We start from the raw sequence: 18,951 nt of genomic DNA on the forward strand, positions 1-18,951 counted from the left end.
AGAGAATGTGTGATTAAAAAGTAATAAAACTTTATTGATTTGTGTATAAAATATTTTATTATGTAAATATGCGATGAAAAATAATATTATAACAAATAATTTAAATTTTTAAAGGAGTTTAATGAATATTATAAAATATGTTATTGAAAATTAATTTCGAGAATGAATTTTAAAAACTGAGGCAAACATATACCTAACCAATTTCCCCTCACCTTCCTACATTATTCTGGTTCACACAATTACAGTTCCCACCCCCAGGCTGGGTCTCCTGTACACACACAAAGAACACGAGTTCAGAGAGGGACGGAGAAAAATCTAAGCCTTATTGGCTTTGATTTTTGCTTTTCTTCTACCATTGATGTAACATTCACCTACGCACACCAGACCGCCGTCTATATATAGAGAACTGTTGACCAACAGGGAAAAAAGAAAGAGTAATTTTTGAAAATAACCCAATTGTAGAACACATACATAAACAGGGTTTAAAGAGGAAATATAGGTTTTTAATCTGGGTGTGTTTTGTGAAATGGGTGATGTTTTTTGTTCTTCGTTTGTGACTTCATTTTCTTCGTCATTGAATTCTTCTCAACTGATTTTTCCACCCAATCAAAGGCTACGTAAAGGATTGGTTTCTTTTTCATATATTTCCTCTGTTAGCGGTTCTTCTTCTTCAGTTGGCTTCAGAGCTCGCAAGCAATTGGCATCTGTTAAGGTAAGGACTTAAACTTTCTTGAATGAATCATTTGACATGGGCCTATATTTTATAGTAATTTTATTAGCTTTTTTATCGCTAACGAATCAAAGAAATCTATCAAGAAAGTTCTTGTGAGGGTTTTACTGTGTTGAGTTTGGATGACAGAAAATTGATCTTTATGCTCACGTAATTGTATTTAAATGGTCTGACCTGTGGTCAATTTAGTATATATGTGTTTATTTGCTGATGGCTCTAGGTTATAGATGAAACTTTACAGGAAATATTTGGTAAAGTTACTCAATCTTTATATGTTAACTAAGAGTATCTGAAAATATATTGCTTGATTCTTGGGTTCATCCCATGATTACTAATGAATCTTTCTCTTGTATTTTCTACATGTTTTTATTTTTCCAAATTTTTAGATATGTGAGAAACCTTTTACATTATGTTATTCTAATATGGACGGTAGAATCTAGATTGTTAAATACTTTTTAGTACTGTGATCGTTTTAAGGTTTTACTGCTGAATAATTGAAGTTTTCTCTGTAGTGATTGGACCTTGCAATACATCCATTTTGTGTTAGCCTGAGTTGTTTAAATCGAAACCCCTTCCAGGAATCGTTCAGATCCTAAACGTAGATAAAGTTACTGAGCATCTGGACAATATTTGAAAGATCTTTAAGGAAAATGGAGGACAGAAGATAGTTAACAAAATGTAATTAAGGGAGGATTCAGATCTTATTCTGACTTGTTTAATCTGCCATAGTGGAGGTTCTATATGTAGATCATAATGGATCAAATAGCTTAAGGAAAATGATATAGTCTTCAAGTATAAGTCACAATAAGCAAAAAATTATAAGAGGCATTGTATTTTATGAGGAAAACATTTTTAATGCTTGAATCTAATGAGAGTGACGGGTTTGCTCATCTTAAAAGCGTCAGACAAGAATATTTTGTCATTCGCATGACTCAATGATAATAGGCTTGTATAAGGTTTGGCCTTAAATCCTTACCTTTGTCCCACTAGTTATGGACGAGCTTGCAAGACTTATTGAAGATGAGGATTCTAAGTGCATTTTGTTTGATAGTGATATAGTTTTGACTGAGGAGACATTATATGGTAAGTCAGAAGTACTTTGGAATCTAAAAGTCATATGCTCATTTATTAGTTGGAGAAGTAAGGATTATAGTGGAGTTAGGGACGATAGATTATCAAGTTGTCTCAAAAAGTGATTATTTTTAGGTATTTAGATTTTATTATTGAAAAGGAAAGAAGGATTGGAGAGAAGTTGTAATGATAAGATTAGAGTGGGCTGCATGAAATGTTCGAAAGCTGCAAGAGTTAGAAAGATTCCATTAAGGTTAAAAGGCAAAATCTACATACCAGTTATTAGACCAGCTATGCTCATAGCTCTTATGTTCATGAGAGGATTGCAGTAGAAATGAGGACGAAAGATGGACGTGCAGCCATTTAAGATGGACAAAAAATGAGCATATGCGTAAATAAAGTGAAGGTGGGGCTGATCGAGGATAATTTAAGGGATTTTTAGCAGAAATGAGGATGCAAGTTGACATACAGCCATACTAAGATGAATAATAAGATAAAAAATGAGAATATGTTTCTACAAGTTAAGGTAGATGATCGAGTATAAATTAAGTCAAACGAAGGTTTAGGTGGTTGGGTCATGTTTTAGGGCAACCTAAAGAGGCCTCTAGTCATAAGACTCATGCGATTTGGTTGAATAGTTAGAAGAGGGAGGAGTAACTTGGTTTGTGCTAGTTGCTAAGGATCTTGTTGATTTAGATCTCCCATTAGATCTAGCAAAGAACATAACAGAATGACAAAGAAGGATTCACGTTTGTTGCTTAACCCTGGGATGTAGAAAATTTCTAGGTAGATAATGGAAGCAATATACCAAACTTGTTTTTTGTTATCCATTTTTACAATTTGTTGAAATCACAATGAAGTAGTTACTGATGAAGCCCCTGTTTGGCCCCCTTTAAAACTCATCAATTTAATTTAAATTTTTCTCTCTTCTATTTTCAACCACAAAATCTTTAATAAAATAATATTACACGTAAATTGAAAATTTTTCATTCTTTTACAACCATCTATTTAAATAAATAAATAAAAAAAAAAAAAAAAAAAAACTATTCCCCCCATTATAAATCCAAATAATGGGGGCCAAACGGGGGCGAAATTATATCAGAAGGGTATCAAGTAATGCCCAAAAGATATTCACAATTGTAATGTATTTCAATTTGCTTGTTTAAAATAAGGGATTAGACGAGTTAAATAATCTTAATGCTTTTATACATTTTTGTGAGCATCTTTTGTGCTCTGGTGTTGTGGACTTGGATGGTTAAGGTCCCTACTCAATGTCTATAATTTTTTATTGTATATGAGCATATTTAATTGTTGAATCCTCTAATCCATCTCTAACATTCTTTGCTTTCAAAATAACGAAAATTGGCTTCTGTCCCTGTAATGGCCAAAACTTGGCAAAAGTCCATGGAAATAGGTTTAAAGCTTAATCTGCACTCCATTGGAGTCCAAGAGATTGTATATCTTGCAAATGTTTTCTTCCAAGTTTTATTGAGTGCAGTCTCTAATTGGGACCTTATGTGACTTGACCTAGTTCTTTTCTGCTCATTTTCCTCTTAAGTTATGCCTTTTACTTGATTATAATTTAGAAAAAAGTATTGAAAATCCTTCTACAAATATTCATCTTGAAGAGCTAACACGTTTTCCTGTCTTATAATCCTGCTGGAGAATTTTGACGCGTAATGATCTAACCATCTAGTAGTTTGAAATTTTGTGGCTGGCCTACTGTAGCCCTCGCATCTTGTTTCTTTTTCAATCCCATTCCCTTTTGCAGCTAGGATTCCCCAACCACGAAGACATGTTAACAATTTGATGGAAAATGGCTTAAAGATTTAGACTGTCCCCATGATCTGCATCTATCAACTTATGAGAAAATGAGCAACTAGAGTTTTTTAGAATAATTCTTTGCTTCAAAGCTTCATGTTGCCGCTAAAGCAGCAAAAGAAAAGGCTATTTGCTTTTGTAGACATGATAAACTTAGTGTTGCTCTTTTCTGATCCTCGTAAGCTGTCAATGCTATACAAAGTTGCAGTCATCATCCATTATGAGATTTGCAGGACTTCTATTTTATGTTAGAATGTTAAATGTCTTCGCAGTTATCCATAAATTTCCCATCTGCTTCAATCTGCAATTGTTCATGGAGAAAAAGGCAATAGTCAGTACGTTTTAGTTAAAATGTAAAAATTATGTGGTGGTGGATGGTCTTCTTCAGGACTTCTTGGAGAAGGATAATATTCTCTGGATTTTTTGAAATTGAAAAAATTAAAGGACCTGTTGCCAGTTTTCCTTTATTATTTTAATGTTTCTCTTACCATCCATCCTATTTTTTCGCAACTAGAGCTAGGCAGCTATCTGTTCTTTCACTGATAAGGTTAACTATTTTGTCTAAAGCTATGTCTCTTTCAGCATTTTTTTTTTCTTTGTGCATGTGAGGCTTTGTATTTCACATACCGATTTCATCTTTTTAAAGTTAATTATGACTCTTTGCTGGTGCTTTATTAAGGTACATGCAACTGTCACTGAAACTGAGCAGCCCAAGTGGTGGGAAAGGAATGCAGGCCCCAATATGATTGATGTTCACTCAACACAAGAATTCCTAAATGCTTTGCGTGAGGCTGGGGACAGACTAGTTATTGTCGAGTTCTATGGGACATGGTGCGCTTCTTGCCGAGCACTGTTTCCCAAGGTAATCTTTGTGCATGTTTGGCAAAGCTTAAATTATATTTTAAGCTGGTTGAACATATTTTTATCCCAACATTTCTTAGGACCCACAACTAGTACACACTTATTAACCACACGTTTCATAGGACTCAGCATATAATCACTTTTAAGCACTTTTTTCTAGTAAATTTTCCAATTCTACTTAGCAGTATAGTTAATTAGCTAATAAAGTATGCTTCTGGAGTTATTTGATTCATATTGCGAAAATATGGGTCAACATCTGTGTCAGTGACTTGCAGTGATATATAACAGCTATAATATAATCAACATGAGGCCTTTGGTAGATCAGAAATTATTACTCATTAAAACTTCAACTTTTCGCATGTAAAAGATTATAAATGAACCTGTTCTAGAGTGTCTTGGCTTCAAGGTTTAAGTGATGATGGTAAAAGTTTCTAATTCAAATTCTTTGCAGTTCAAGTTCTACCATTTAAGGGAAGGAACATATTCCAAACTAGAGCCTTAGATTTCTAAAACAGAGATTCCGGTGTTAAAGTTTGCAGAATCGTCTAGTTTTCCCCATAACTTGTTTCAAAACCAGCTATTAACAGACGTCATATTATTTGATGTTAGGTTATTTGAGAGAGGATATATAGATTTTGCATGTATAATGTTAAACTAATCTCCAATATTATAGAGTTGTTTGATTTGGTCATCTTACACCTGTTCAGAGATGGCAGGATTTAACATTCAGTCTTTTGTGTGTTGAATGGGCGTAACATCATTACGAAGCTAATTCAATAGATCTTACTTTTGTCCCGTGAATCAAGAATGGCTGATGTTGCAGACAAAATATCTAACAAGGGGCTGCAAAATTTAGATGTAACTGGGAACTGTATTTTAAAGATATGCCTGCAGGACAAAACTAGAACAAAAACAGTTTAATTGCCGTAGTTGCACAATGATGTTCTTGATGACACTGAGATTTGGAACTAATTGAACGCTTCTCAGTTTTTAAATGAACAATAAAAGAATGTTTGAGCCCAATTTTCTTTTGATAATGAATTTGTATTTGTAGATTGATGGGAATGTGTGGTTAAAAAATAAGAAAAAATTTTGGGTTTGCATACAATATTATTTTATTGAAGAATGTGAGGTTGAAAAGAAGAAAAAGAACAATGTATTTTGTAAATAATGGGGATCAAACAAGGGCTAAGATAATGACATCATCTCTTTTCTTGAGACTACAATTTTCTGGATTTGAACTGCAATAATTTCATGTGATGTCTAGACCTCAAGAAAATAAATGTAAATAATGTTTTTGATTATCAGCTTTGCAGAACTGCCGGGGAACACCCAGATATTTTGTTCCTGAAAGTCAATTTTGATGAAAACAAGCCTATGTGCAAGAATTTGAATGTAAAGGTTCTTCCTTATTTCCACTTCTACCGGGGAGCAGATGGACAACTGGAGTCCTTTTCTTGTTCTCTTGCAAAAGTAAGTAGAACATTGCTTTCTTGATTGGGCTTTTGCTTATGGAATGCGATCTAATTTCGACCCCTGATGTTCAATACTATTCATTTGAATCTTGGGATTCAAAGTATTAAATAACTTAGATTTGGGAAATGCTTCTGCTCAAATTTTGAATTGCTAGATTACCGACAGACGGCTCCAGTTGGCTTTCTTTTTGTAATGGTTTGAGTGACCAATCCAACAAGGGGTAATAATATGTGATATGAAGCTGAACTGACAAATCAATTGGTTCATTAAGTCTAAACAGTGAGAGTGTACTCAAAATAGTTTCGGCTTTCGTCCCCCCAATTAATTTTTAGCAATCTGGGTAACATCAACATTTTGTTTATTAAATATAAATATTTTATTTACCATTTTGCAGTTTCAGAAAATAAAGGATGCCATCGTGTTACATAACACAGCTCGTTGTAGCATTGGTCCTCCTAGAGGTGTCGGGGATCTCAACCTCGGAAGTCTCTCAGCCGCGAAGGAGAAGCAAGCAGAATCTACTGCAACATAGTACATCCTAAAATTTATGCAATTGTCTATACCAATGCATTTGCGTGTAGAATCTTCGGCTGAACACTGTTCGACGCTCGAGTTTTTTAAGATTGATTTTGTGTAATTGCCAATTTTTAGTTTAAAGCAAAGCAAGTTACTGTATAATCATGCTGCATTCTTTGCTACTATACTTTTAGGCTTGTGGCCGTGCAGTAATCTTGTCTAAATAGAAATATATTTTTATGCCATGTAAGTTTCTGAGTTGATCACTACCATTGGATATTTGATTCTACATCTCGATAATTTATTGGAGATAAAATGAAATATACTTGTAAAAAAAAATTCGTTTTGCGTGAGTTAATCGTCTATACATGGGGACATAAGATTGTGTATGTGTGTGTGTGTGTTTAGTATTTAATTTTGTTAGTTGAGTAGTGGCTATTTAGTTGGGACTACATTGTATTTTGGAAGAAGCTGTTTGTACAGCACCCTCGCTAGCCCCCCGATGTGAGGGGGCTGTAAGCCGTGGTGTGTGTCGAGATGTGTACTGCACACAACACGGCTCTTGTATTTTTGTGTCTACTTAGACTCTGTTAGCCTTTGAAGGTCCGATCCATGAATGAAATTAATTAACGATGAAGTGAAGGAAGTGAAGGCTCGAACAAAAGTTGCCGATGTTTTTTCATATTCAGGCTAGCTATAGGCTATTCATAAGGGTACATGAGCAGAGTGAGTGAAGCATGATTTCTTAACAAAATTAGTTATAAGATGGCCATAAAGGAATCATCACCTCAGCCCTTTTCTAAAGTATAATGATAGGTGTGCAGAAGAATTTTTACAAAATAATTACGTAAGTTTCACAATGTTGTGAGCCCCGTATGAATAAATAATGTCAAAAAAATTATTCATTGTGAACCCATACCTATACACCAATCACAACTCTTTCTAAATGATCACATTATTTCAACGCTTAGAGGGAAATTTATAAATGCCTGCCATTTGAAGGAGGCATGTAATTCAAATATTTTTATCTCATATAACTATTTCTTATCTTATTCTAGTTGAAGTATCTAGATTAATAAATTTAGGAGATGAAACTAGTAGTTAGGTGAGAGAATTTGTTGATTATACTTTTATTTGATCTTTAATTGTAATTGTTTCATCAATAAAATAGTTTAATCCGATTTTTTTTTTTGTCAACAAATTGATGCTATCAATGGGAATTTGAGTAAGTAAACCACAAGTTCTATGCTTTAGAAAAGAAATACATGAAGAGTGTGTTTGATTAACATGGAAAATATTATCTAGAAAAGAAAATATTTTCCATCTTTTGTGGAAAATAAAAACCATCTCTACCCAAGGAAAATATTTTCCTTAAAAACAAGGAAAATTAGGCATATTTTCAAAAGTTGGAAAATGTTTTCCATGGAAAAAAATAGTAATCAAACACTCCAAGTAGAAATTTAGGTGAAAAACTGATATTTTCCATGAAAAATAAATGTAATCAAACACACCCGAAGTGAAAATGAAACGAGCAAGAAAAGGCCAACCATCATCTGCAGCACTGAGTAACGAAAACTCAAAAAATAGCAATGTTTGGGCTAATACGTGAGAAAATCAATTGCAAGAAAATCCGAAAGATGGCTGGAGATTTAAAGGCATTAATCGTAGAACGTACTACTCTTGTTAAAAAATACGGAACTTGGAAGATAGGACTGTAAGAAAGGGTTAATTCATAGGTAGCACAGTTCTTAACTTCTAAATCTATCAAACACAGAATAGAAATTTCAGGTGTTGAGGATGAGGTAGTTGTGATCTGTGCAATGATAGCAAGAGAGAATCTTCGTTGCAAAAGTGCAAAAAACATGCTATACGAAGAGGCATTTGATCGGATACGAAGAAAGTAATCCTCAAATTCCCACATTAGCTCTCTACTGTTAAAATGGGAAAAAAGTCACAGGCTTACCAAGGATATATGAATTTTGAAATTATAAGGGATAAATCCGCATACGACAGAATTCTTAGATAACCTGCTATGAAATAGGCGAATATAATCATTTCTCTCTGCCATTCGCATGTAAGATATTATACTAATAAAAGACTAAATGTCTTTAAAATAAAATCAAGGAATCCTACACAGAAATTATAAAAGCAGCCAAAAAAGAGGTTCAAAAGCTCCTGGAAAATATTGCCGTTATAGTTGAAACAAGTTCACCCAAGGATAAACTAGAAATTGATGATTCTATCGAGCCTCGCATAACTGCGTGTACATCAGAGGTGGCAACAGTCTAAGAGCTAGAAAGCTTTTCCATTAGTTCAAAGGATGAGAGTAAAACTCTCAAAATTGGCAAAGAATTATGTGAACCTATTAAAAGCTTGCCAAAAAACTTCCCAGCTGCAAACCTGGATGTGCTTGCTTGGAAATACGCGGACATAATAGGGATTGATTCCAAAGTTGCTTGTCATGCCTTAAAGCTTGATCCAAGGATCAAAATATAAAGGCGCCAACCAATGAGGGCCGAAAAACATGAGGCACTAAAAAGTGAGGTGGATAAGTTATTATAAAATAGTTTTATCCACGAAGCTCGCTATCAGGGGCAAATTCAAGATATTGAGCCAGAACGGGCGGCCATAATAAAATATTAAGGGCTCATTTGATGTCATTTTTTGCAAAAAAATGCATTTTGAAATAGTGATTTGATGAAGAATGTGTAGTTAAAAATAATAAAAAAATTTGAATTGACTCGTAATATTATTTTATTAAAGAATGTTTGATCAAAAATAAGGGAAAGAAAAATGTATTCTGAACTAAATGGGAATCAAACAATGCTTAAAATTTAAATAAAATAATTATTTTGTTGAAATTGAACATATATAATTTTGTTATAAAAATAAATTGTACTCACCAAATAACATTATTGCTTTATACAATTCAAATGAAGAGCATTGTGTTTGAATTTTTACAATTGCATAAAAACCACTAAAATCTTACACATTATTTTGATAAACTTTGTGTCACAATTCATCAAGTGTCATAATGGTCAAGCTTTCACTATATCCTAGAATAGCTCACAGGTTTCATTCCCCGTTGGCCCTTTCCTTATATCAATGGTTTTTGGTCAAAATTGTATAACTAAAAACTTATACAATAAATTGGTATACAGATTCGAACCCGGGACATCAAAGAAGCAAAGGGAAGCGCTAACCAACTTGGCTAAAAGGAACATTTGGAAGAAAAATGACTTACCAGTAATATATACTATATTTTTGTCGGTTCTCAGCCAAAAAAAAAAATGGCTCCGGGCGGATCCAGCACACATGGCCGTTGGGGCTCGCCGGGTGCTAGATCCCCCAGTGCTCGCTATCCAATATGGGTGTGCAATCCGGTCCTAGTATTGAAGATTAACGAAAAATGGCAAACCTATCAAGATTTCAAAGACATGAATAAAGGTTATAGAAAAGATAGCTTCTCGATCCTAGAATTTATTAGATGGCAGATGCTACTGCAAGACATGAGCTGTTAAGTTTAATATATTTATATTCGGGATATAACCAAATCCCTATGAATGGGCCTGATGAGGAACATATCGCATTTGCTATAGATCGGGACTATATTTGTACAAAGTAATGTCGTTTGGGCTAAAAAAATATAGGGAGACATACCAAAGGTTAATAAACAAAATATTCGCGAAGCAAATTGGGAAAATGATGGAGGTATAAATCGATGATATGCTCATAGAAAGCCTTCAGGCTACGGACCATTTGAAACACTTAGAATAGGCTTTCAATGTATTGCAAAAATACAAGATGAAACTCAATCCGCTCAAACGCGCATTCGGAGTAAAATCTGGTATGTTCTTTGTATATGGTCAATCAGTGAGGTATCGAAGTGAACCTCGACAAAATTCAGGCCTCCATAGAAATACAATCCCTATCTAAACCAAAAGAAATACAAAACCTAATGGGGAGAGTTGCTACCTAAGTAGGTATGTGTCTGAACAATGGATAAATATTCCCCTCTCTTCCAAATGCTAAAGGGAGGAAATAAGATAGAATAGAGTGATGAATGCGAACAAGTCTTCCAGGCCCTTGAAGACCACCTGGGGAAAGCACCTCTACTAGCTAAACCTGAAAATGGAGAAAAACTACAGCTATATTTAGTAGTATCCTAAGTGACACAGTCAACTCAATATTAGTAAAATAGGGAAGGCAATAACAATTATCAATATTTTGTATAAGCAAAGCCCTATAAGGAGCAGAGGCAAGGTATCCAAACATGGAAAAGTTGGCTCTTGTCCTAGTTACAACATTGTGAAAGCTGCGACCCTATTTTCAGAACCATAGTATCGAAGTATTAGCAAACTTTCTACTCAAACAAGTATTGCAAAAGGCTAATGCATCAAGAAGGTTAATGAAATGAAAGTAGAGCTGGGCAGTTCGAAATAAATTATAAAAGAAGTTTTGCGATCAAAGCACAAGCATTAGCTGACTTTGTTACAAAATTATCTTATGCTTCAATTCCAGAAGAAGAGCCCAAAAAAGGAACGTGGAAGTTGTTGGTGGATGGATTATCATGAGATCCTGACTCAGGAGTAGACATAATATTAATAGGCACAAATTAAATTGAGCATTAAAATTTGTATTTAAGGCAACAAATAACATGGTTGAATACAAGAAGTTATTGGCAGGCCATCGATTGGGGAAAGAAATTCAGGCACAAGACATTGAAATAAAAGTGACTCCTAATTGTTAATAAATCAAATAAATGGTAAAAACCACAAAATTGTTTCAATGCTTTGACAAGCTTGAACTTGTCCAAATTTCTTGAGAGGGAAATGAACAAGTAGATGCTTTATCAAAATTGTTAAGTTCGAAAGATGCGAAGTTGTTTAAAATTGTTCATGTGGAACTGCTCTCGAAATCATCAGTGGGGCAAAAAGAGAAGAAATCTTATAGATATAAGACAAGACTTCATGGATGTAAAATATTATCTCCTATTAGAGGATGAAATAAGAGCTGCTAGATACACCCTGCAAGGTACATCCTATTTAGGTGATGATATACACTCCTTTTGCTCAAACGCACGAGTAATGAATGAAATTTAAAGGCGTGTGTGGTGATCATGCCAGTGGACATTCCCTCTTACAAAAAGCTTTGAAGCAAGGATATTATTGGCCTAATATGAGAAAAGATGCAATGAATTTTGCCAAGAAATATAATAAGTTCCAGAAGTTCTCATCGATTACTTGACATCGTATATAAGAGCTACTAACCAGCAATAGCCCCTAGCTCTTTGTCAAATAGGAAATTGACTTCTTAGGACCCTTGCCCAGAAGAAGATCAAATATAAGGTACATGATAGTAACAGTGGATTATTTTATTAAATGAGTAGAAGCCGATTTCTTGTGAATATTACTAAGGCTAACACTTGTAGAGGCCATGGTACCAAGAGAGGCGAGTATAAATTTGACAAGAAGAAAAATGTATAACGAAGATTAAAATGAAAAATCTATGAATGCGAGCCTAGACATCTTAGAAGAAAAGAAAGATGATTTTCAAGTCAAGCTTGCTACATACCAGAACTGGACGAAAATATATTTCAACTCAAAGACTCGAAAGAAATATTTCAAAGTGGGGAAATTGATCCTAAAGAAAGTGTTCGTCGTAGACAAGGAAATGAGCTCCAGTTCACTTGATCAAAAGTGTTAAGGACCATATACTATAATCAAAGTTGTAGGAGCCAAAAGATACAAGTTCAAGGAAAAGATGTTGAACCTCTTTATTATCCTTAGAATGGCTACCTAAGAAAGTATTATCAATAAAATGAGAATCACTTCTTACGAACACTATAAAGTTGATCACTAATGCTATTTTCTATTATATGAAGCTATACTTTTGATTTAACTTCTACTGCACAAATCAAAAGCAAAAATTGAACAAAAGTTTGTGAAACAAGAGTGTAACGAAATAAATCCTTCTATTAAAGAAAGCTACAAAACAAGAAATACTTACAAGCTATATCTATTACATAGCCAAAAGGCTTGGTATGTGAAATAATAACAATTAGTCAAAAGCCTCGCTATGTGAAGTAGAAGCTATTACAGAAGGCATATCTCACGAATTCAATCACCTTGCACAACCCTTATTTTCATAAAGGTTCCTAGAGTTAGAGGATGAGGAAGATATGGAGAGTAAATTCAAATCCTTTTGTTCCAAGTAGACTCCAAAAGTTGACTAGGAGTTGGTCGAGAAGGAAATGCAGGAGTGTTAATCACAATATCTAGAACTATACCTTGCATAGTGACTTCTTGCAAATACATATCTAAGGAAGATGCAAGAAGCTTACAAGGAACAACATGGCTACTGTGGATATAATCATAACCCCCCAAGGTCCAATGGATCTAAGAATTCTTTGTCCCAATCCCAACTTTGGAGCTATATACGAAGAAATCAAATTACAGATGTGCAGTTTGCAACATGGCAAGTAGAACATTAGGGCAATTTTGGAACTCTGTCTAGTCATATGAGTTAATGATGCAAAATTCAAAACTAATAAATCAAGAAATATAGTGAAATCAAGTAGGTAGATGAAAATATGATGATGACACAAACAGAAAATCATTGGGGATAAGAAATTTTCCTTTGACCAACAGCAAACAAAGTATTAGAGCATATTCTATTGTCAAGAAAGAATGGAAATAAATAATAACATAGCACGTATATATATATATAGCATTAGACTGAGCGTATCAGAGTCCAAGAATCCCAAAAGACTTGTTCATCTAAAATGACATGCAATTTTGACCATTGAATATGAAAGGACACAGAATTACCTGTTAAGAATATAATGTATTAAAGTGGGAATAGGTAAAAAGTTTCTCTTGGAACCACGCAAAAGTCGGTAGTGAAGGACTCTATTGATATTAATAGTGTTCCATTTGTCCTGTGCATTAATTGCAAGGTACGACATCCAAGACAACCCATCAAGGGAGTTCATGACTTTAGAATGATAAAACTGGAAAAGTGCTAAATTTAACATAAATAATAAAATTTAATTTGAGGGACTATTTGTTAGCATTCGTAGGGCCAATTTGCAAACCAAGTTAATTACCAGCAAAATGAAGGAAGAAAAGCTCACGTAGAAGTTGTGGACTGTCCTCCATATCCAGGCTAGCTATAAGCTGTCTGTTGGGGCATATGTACAAAGTCAGTAGAGCTTGATTTCTTAACTGAATTAGTTATAAGGTGGCTGTTAGGTTTTTGATACTCAATAAATTTCGTGCTATGATGTATTGTGTGATTTTGAGAAAAGAAAAAGAGAATCCCAGTTGCCCCCCTTTGTGTGAGAAAAAAAGGTCTCCAGAATTGTCCAGAACGCTTGTATAACGTGTGCAATTGGTAGTTCCTTCATAGTATGCCTTTGTGGTGTCTTCTCCTAGTCTTTGTGGCCACAAATCATCATCTTTTCTTGTCCTATGTGGGTAAGATTGAATAGCAGCCGAGGTGAATCAATTGGTTGTGGTTTGGAGCCGATTGGATTGGTTGTTGGTTGAGAATAGTGCGTTGGAATGAGCCCGAAAATCACTGATTTGAAGATCTTTTAAGAAAGCTTCCGCAACAATTGGTATCAGAGCTTCAAGGTGGTGGTTTTGGCTTGTGAAACATACCAAAAACGTCCAGAAATCGCAGAAGAAATCAGATCGAAGAAGCTGTCCAAAAATTTGTCAAAATCAGTCTCTATTTTTCGCGTTTTCTGATCAATACAGAAAGAGTTTTGGAAAAAGGAGACCACTGGCGTGACGTGTAGGAGGAGGCGCACCCTGCAAGGAGGCACATGATTGTCAACTTCAGCGTGTGTGGCCCACGCGCAGAAAGGAGAAGACGCACGTGAGGGCGCATGAGCGGGAATTTTGAAGAGGTTCCTTCAGGTAGTTTGTTCCTCATATTATTTATGATATTTTTCGTGCTGAAAGTTTTCTATTTCAGGGTATGCAGTAGAATTTGGACAGCGTTGTTCTTCGGACATTCGGGACTCGATCGTGATTTTTTGGTTGCTGCAGTTTCCAGGGACTTTAGGACAAATAGTGATTGTCCTAAAGTGATAAATTCGCAACTCTCATAATTTAAGGACTCAGATAGGTCCGCTCTGGTATATTAGCTTAACTCAGCTTAAGTTTCAGCATTAGCAGATCATCGTGTGGGGTGATCGTTAGGATTGGAGGTTGTCATTGCTTGGCAACCATTGCTTGTACTAGAAAATTTAGGAATTATTTGCTTTATTTTGAAGTGTTGAACTTTGATTGCAAGCTGGTTGTCGATTTTTTGCTTTATCTGTCATATAATCATTGTGTGAGACTTGTTGCGTAAAAATTTGGAATTTTTGTTTATATACCTTCGTATTTGCATTAATTATCCCATTAGAACACATGGACTTGACACGTCGAATATTTTCTTGATCTAAGATCGTGAATTTTACGAAACCCTAGAAGTCTAGAACGGTGTATATTGCGACTTTAGGATTACTTTGTGTGACCTATTTGTGACTTGGTTGTTATTTTCTCCTTAAAAATGTTTTCACACTTTGAAGTTGGAATTTTTAATGGAAAAGGGGATTTTTCAATTTGGCAACAAAAGATGAAGGGTATTTTGGTCCAACAAAAAGTTTCAAAGCCATAGATGACAAATTTCCTGCAAATTTAACAGAAGTACAAAAAGAAGAGTATGATGAACTTACATACACTTCAATTATTCTACACCTGTCTGATACTGTTTTGAGAAAAGTAGGAAACTGGATTTTATAAAACAACTTTGGAAAAAGTTGAAGGACTTATATTGGCTTAAGTCAACTCCTAATAAATTGTACTTGCTTAATTTTTCAACTTTAAAATGGATCCTTCAAAGGATTTTGATGACAATTTGGATGTCTTTAACAAGTTAGTTCAAGACATCGTTAATTGTGATGAAGAGGTATCTGAGACGTATAAAGTTATTATCTTGCTTAATTCTATGTCTGATTCATATAGGGAAGTTAAGAGTGCAATTAAATACGATAGGGACACCTTAACACCCGAGATTGTCATAGACTCACTTAGGAGTAAGGGGATGAAGATTAAGGCTAAAAAAGAGGATAAGGGAGTGGTGAGTTACATATGATGAGGAGTAGAATGAAATTTAAGCAAATGAATTTGGATAGAACTCAAGACGGTAGTGATTCGAATAGTGACTCGAGTGATGAGGGTAGTAAGAAGAAGAGCAAGGGACGAGACAAGTCTAGTGGTAGAAGGTGTTACAGTTGTGGTAAGTTTGGACACTTTATTAGAGACTATCTCAAGAAGAAAGATAAGCTGAAGGGTAAGATGAAAGGTGAGAAGAATTTGGTTGAGGGGTCCAGTTATGACCCCAGTGAGGTTTATTAAGTGTAAACCTAGTCACTGCATATGCATCTATGTGTAATCCTTTTCTGCATGCGTGTGATTGTCTAAATTTTGTTGCATGATTATCTGCTACATCTCAATGTGTTTGATATGTGCATTTGCATGAATTTGAGACATTAGGATTACTTGGTGTAATTGCTTACATGCATAGTGGGTTATGATACATTAGCAGTATGTTGTGTGACTTTTGGTAAGGTGGAGTATAGATGCCTAGTGGTATATGGTGGTTTGTACCGGGGATATAGAGTGTGACATTTGGATCACGAGTGGAGATGTGATCCAATGTCTAGAATCCTTTATTTGGAAAGAGACCCTGATTAGGTGGAATGTGAGAGATGCACTTCTATCACTTCTGTTAGTTGGAGACCCATTATCCACGTAGGTTGGAAGAAGTGATATGGAGATAGAGGATTATCCCATGGACTTAGGATCTAATGTGACTTGTCAGTTAGACATGAGTTGAGTGATCTGTCTAGTGAGCTTGGTGGGCGATGAGAGGAGATATATGTTCTCGAGGTATGAGCAACACGGAATGTGATAGGATAAGTGTGGTGAGATCTTTTCTTAGGGTCATTTATGCATGTGTTGTATATGTGGTTGACCGTGGTTGGATTGACTTGGTATTAATCTATAGGTCTATGTGAACGTGTTTCTGAAAAGATCTGTGTGTGTTATCATATATTATATCGTCATCATACGTGTATTTGCTCTTGATTGTTTACTGTTAAATATTTGCTTCTACTTGGATGTTTTTGACCTTAGCCCCAGTGAGTACATGGAGCAGGTATGGTACGTATTTCAAGTTGGAAACACGAGATAAGGTTTGTGATCCAATTTTATTGGCTATCTTGATTATGTAAGTGCTAGCTGTGTGTCTTAATTGCTTGCAGATTTATTGGGCATCAAGGTGGAGATTTGCTGGGTTTTTGATACCCAATAAATCCTGGGCTATGATGTATTATGTGATTTTGAGAGAAGAAAAAGAGAATCCCAGCTGCCCTCCTTTGTGTGAGAAAAAAGGTCTCCAGAAGTGTCCAGAACACTTGAATAACGTGTGCAATTGGTGGTTCCTTCATAGTATACCTTGGTGGTGTCTTCTCCTAGTCTTTGTGGCCACAAATCATCATCTTTTCTTGTCCTACGTGGGTAAGATTGAATAGCAACCGAGGTGACTTAATTCGTTGTGGTTTGGAGCCGATTGGACTGGTTGTTGGTTGAGAAGAATGCGTTGGACTGAGCCCGAAAATCACCGATTTGAAGATCTTTTAAGAAAGCTTCCGCAACAGTGGCCATTAAGGAGTCGTCAGCTGTCACTCTTTCCAAAATGACCGAATTACCCCAACGCTCGAAGGAAAATAAATACCCTTCCCCTCCCAATTTGAAGAAGGAGGTATGCAATTTAAATATTTCCCTCTCAAATAGTTATTTTCCCTCTTGTTATGGTTGAAGCATCTAGACTTTAGAATTTAGAAGGTGAAACTCATAGTTAGGTGAGGGGATTTGTTGATGTATTTACAATTGATCTTCTATTGTAATTATTTCATCAATCAAATTGTTTATTCCCATTTTTACCATCAACAAACTCCACAAATTAAGATACAATAATACCTAGAATTACTACTTGAAAAAAATATGTAGATGATCATTGGACCATGCAGTTTTCCGTAATTATGATCCATTCCTTTAGCCAATGCAAAGACAGTTTGATTACGATAATTTTATTTGCATGGGAGTTAAGCTCCTTTTAATGAGCTTATTTTTCATTAATTTTCTTTGTTGATATCTTCCAAAATAACTACAAATTGGGTAGAGGGAAACAAGTGACTTCACCAAAGGCTTAGACCCCCCCATGGATTGGATAGAATATATTCGTAGAACATGGAGAACATTTATGCCATTTGATGGAGACATTCGAGTCAAAAATGACTTAGAAATTAAGTTTAGCACATTGTCATCAAAACTAATGAAGTGGCAATAAGTTTCACTGCTCAAACCATAATCTAGCAGTAGTAGTAGTAACTATTTGGTATACAAGTCAAAAGAATTTTTCCAACTACCTAAATTCGAGGTTCCAATCACTGAATCGAGAGTTAAATATTACATGGAATATTTTAATGAGAGACTGAACTCAAGATATAGACCAAACCAATATCTTGGCCCAAATCAATATGAAGATAAATTGAGAAGCTAACAACTGAACAATCAAGCAAAGTTGACAGAGGCCCTCTTCAAATATATTAGTGAAAAATTGATTAAAAAAGATTAAGTAGAGCGAATAATCACCAACAAACATTTCATTGATAATCTCAGGCAATACTATAGAGCTAATTATGACAGAAATAAACAATTTTAGACGATTTCGAATGCTATTATCGGCACGAGCATTATCAATTATCACTGACGCATTTCCATTAACCATTGTTGACGGCAATCACAGATGATGATGATACCAATAAAGAATTATTGATATCATCGACAACAAAAAATTTCTTTACTTTTTAAATAAGTTTGTTGGATTTTATCTCAAATTAAAAAGATCTAATTCCAATTTTCCAACAGTGATCAGCAGATTAACAGACGACTCCAAATACCAAAAGCTTCAGCAACCAAAATCGACTCCAGCCTAGCTTGGGCATAGAATATATGCCAACATTGGAGCACTGCAATGCCCTCCAAGAGATCGGAATTGGTTTCACCTAGATCCTGAAATTAAGACCCTTCTACCTTTACTTTTACCAGAAACAAAAGTTACATTTCATCAAGGGATTGTTGATCTATGATTGATTATAATCATAAATTTTTATTATAACAAACAAGTTAATCTTGTTTACTAACAAATTGAATTTATGTGATTATAGTATTCAAAATTCAATGATAAAATCAATCGATCATTATCAAAAGATCAAAATTAAGACTATCATCACAAATCGGATTCACAAAGAAGGTCAAGATCAAATCACGTATTCAAGACAAAATCTTTCAAGATTTAGAGCTTATGAGCCAAACTTCAAAAAAAGATCAAAGATTGGATTTTTTAGTTGAAAT

The 18,951-nt window shown here is 34.8% G+C and overlaps 1 protein-coding gene across 1 annotated transcript; it reads left to right on the forward strand.

The window, feature by feature from the left end:
* The first annotated feature begins 208 nt into the window (after positions 1–208).
* LOC111374481 (thioredoxin-like 2, chloroplastic) lies at positions 209–6,766 on the forward strand. Its single transcript, XM_022997151.1, has 4 exons — positions 209–712; positions 4,302–4,484; positions 5,792–5,956; positions 6,354–6,766. The coding sequence occupies exons 1-4, from the start codon at positions 527–529 to the stop codon at positions 6,489–6,491; spliced, it is 672 nt and encodes a 223-aa protein (XP_022852919.1). The 5' UTR covers positions 209–526; the 3' UTR covers positions 6,492–6,766.
* The last annotated feature ends 12,185 nt before the right edge of the window (positions 6,767–18,951 follow it).

This window comes from Olea europaea, unplaced genomic scaffold, assembly GCF_002742605.1.
Source record: "Olea europaea var. sylvestris unplaced genomic scaffold, O_europaea_v1 scaffold1256, whole genome shotgun sequence".
Classification (NCBI taxonomy): domain Eukaryota; kingdom Viridiplantae; phylum Streptophyta; class Magnoliopsida; order Lamiales; family Oleaceae; genus Olea; species Olea europaea.

Bases quoted from the DNA above. Each gene is read 5' to 3' on its own strand.
- LOC111374481 (XM_022997151.1), top strand. From the start codon at position 527: ATGGGTGATGTTTTTTGTTCTTCGTTTGTGACTTCATTTTCTTCGTCA. The intron at 713-4,301 runs GTAAGGACTTAA...TGCTTTATTAAG, and splicing joins AGCAATTGGCATCTGTTAAG to GTACATGCAACTGTCACTGA. The intron at 4,485-5,791 runs GTAATCTTTGTG...TTTGATTATCAG, and splicing joins GCCGAGCACTGTTTCCCAAG to CTTTGCAGAACTGCCGGGGA.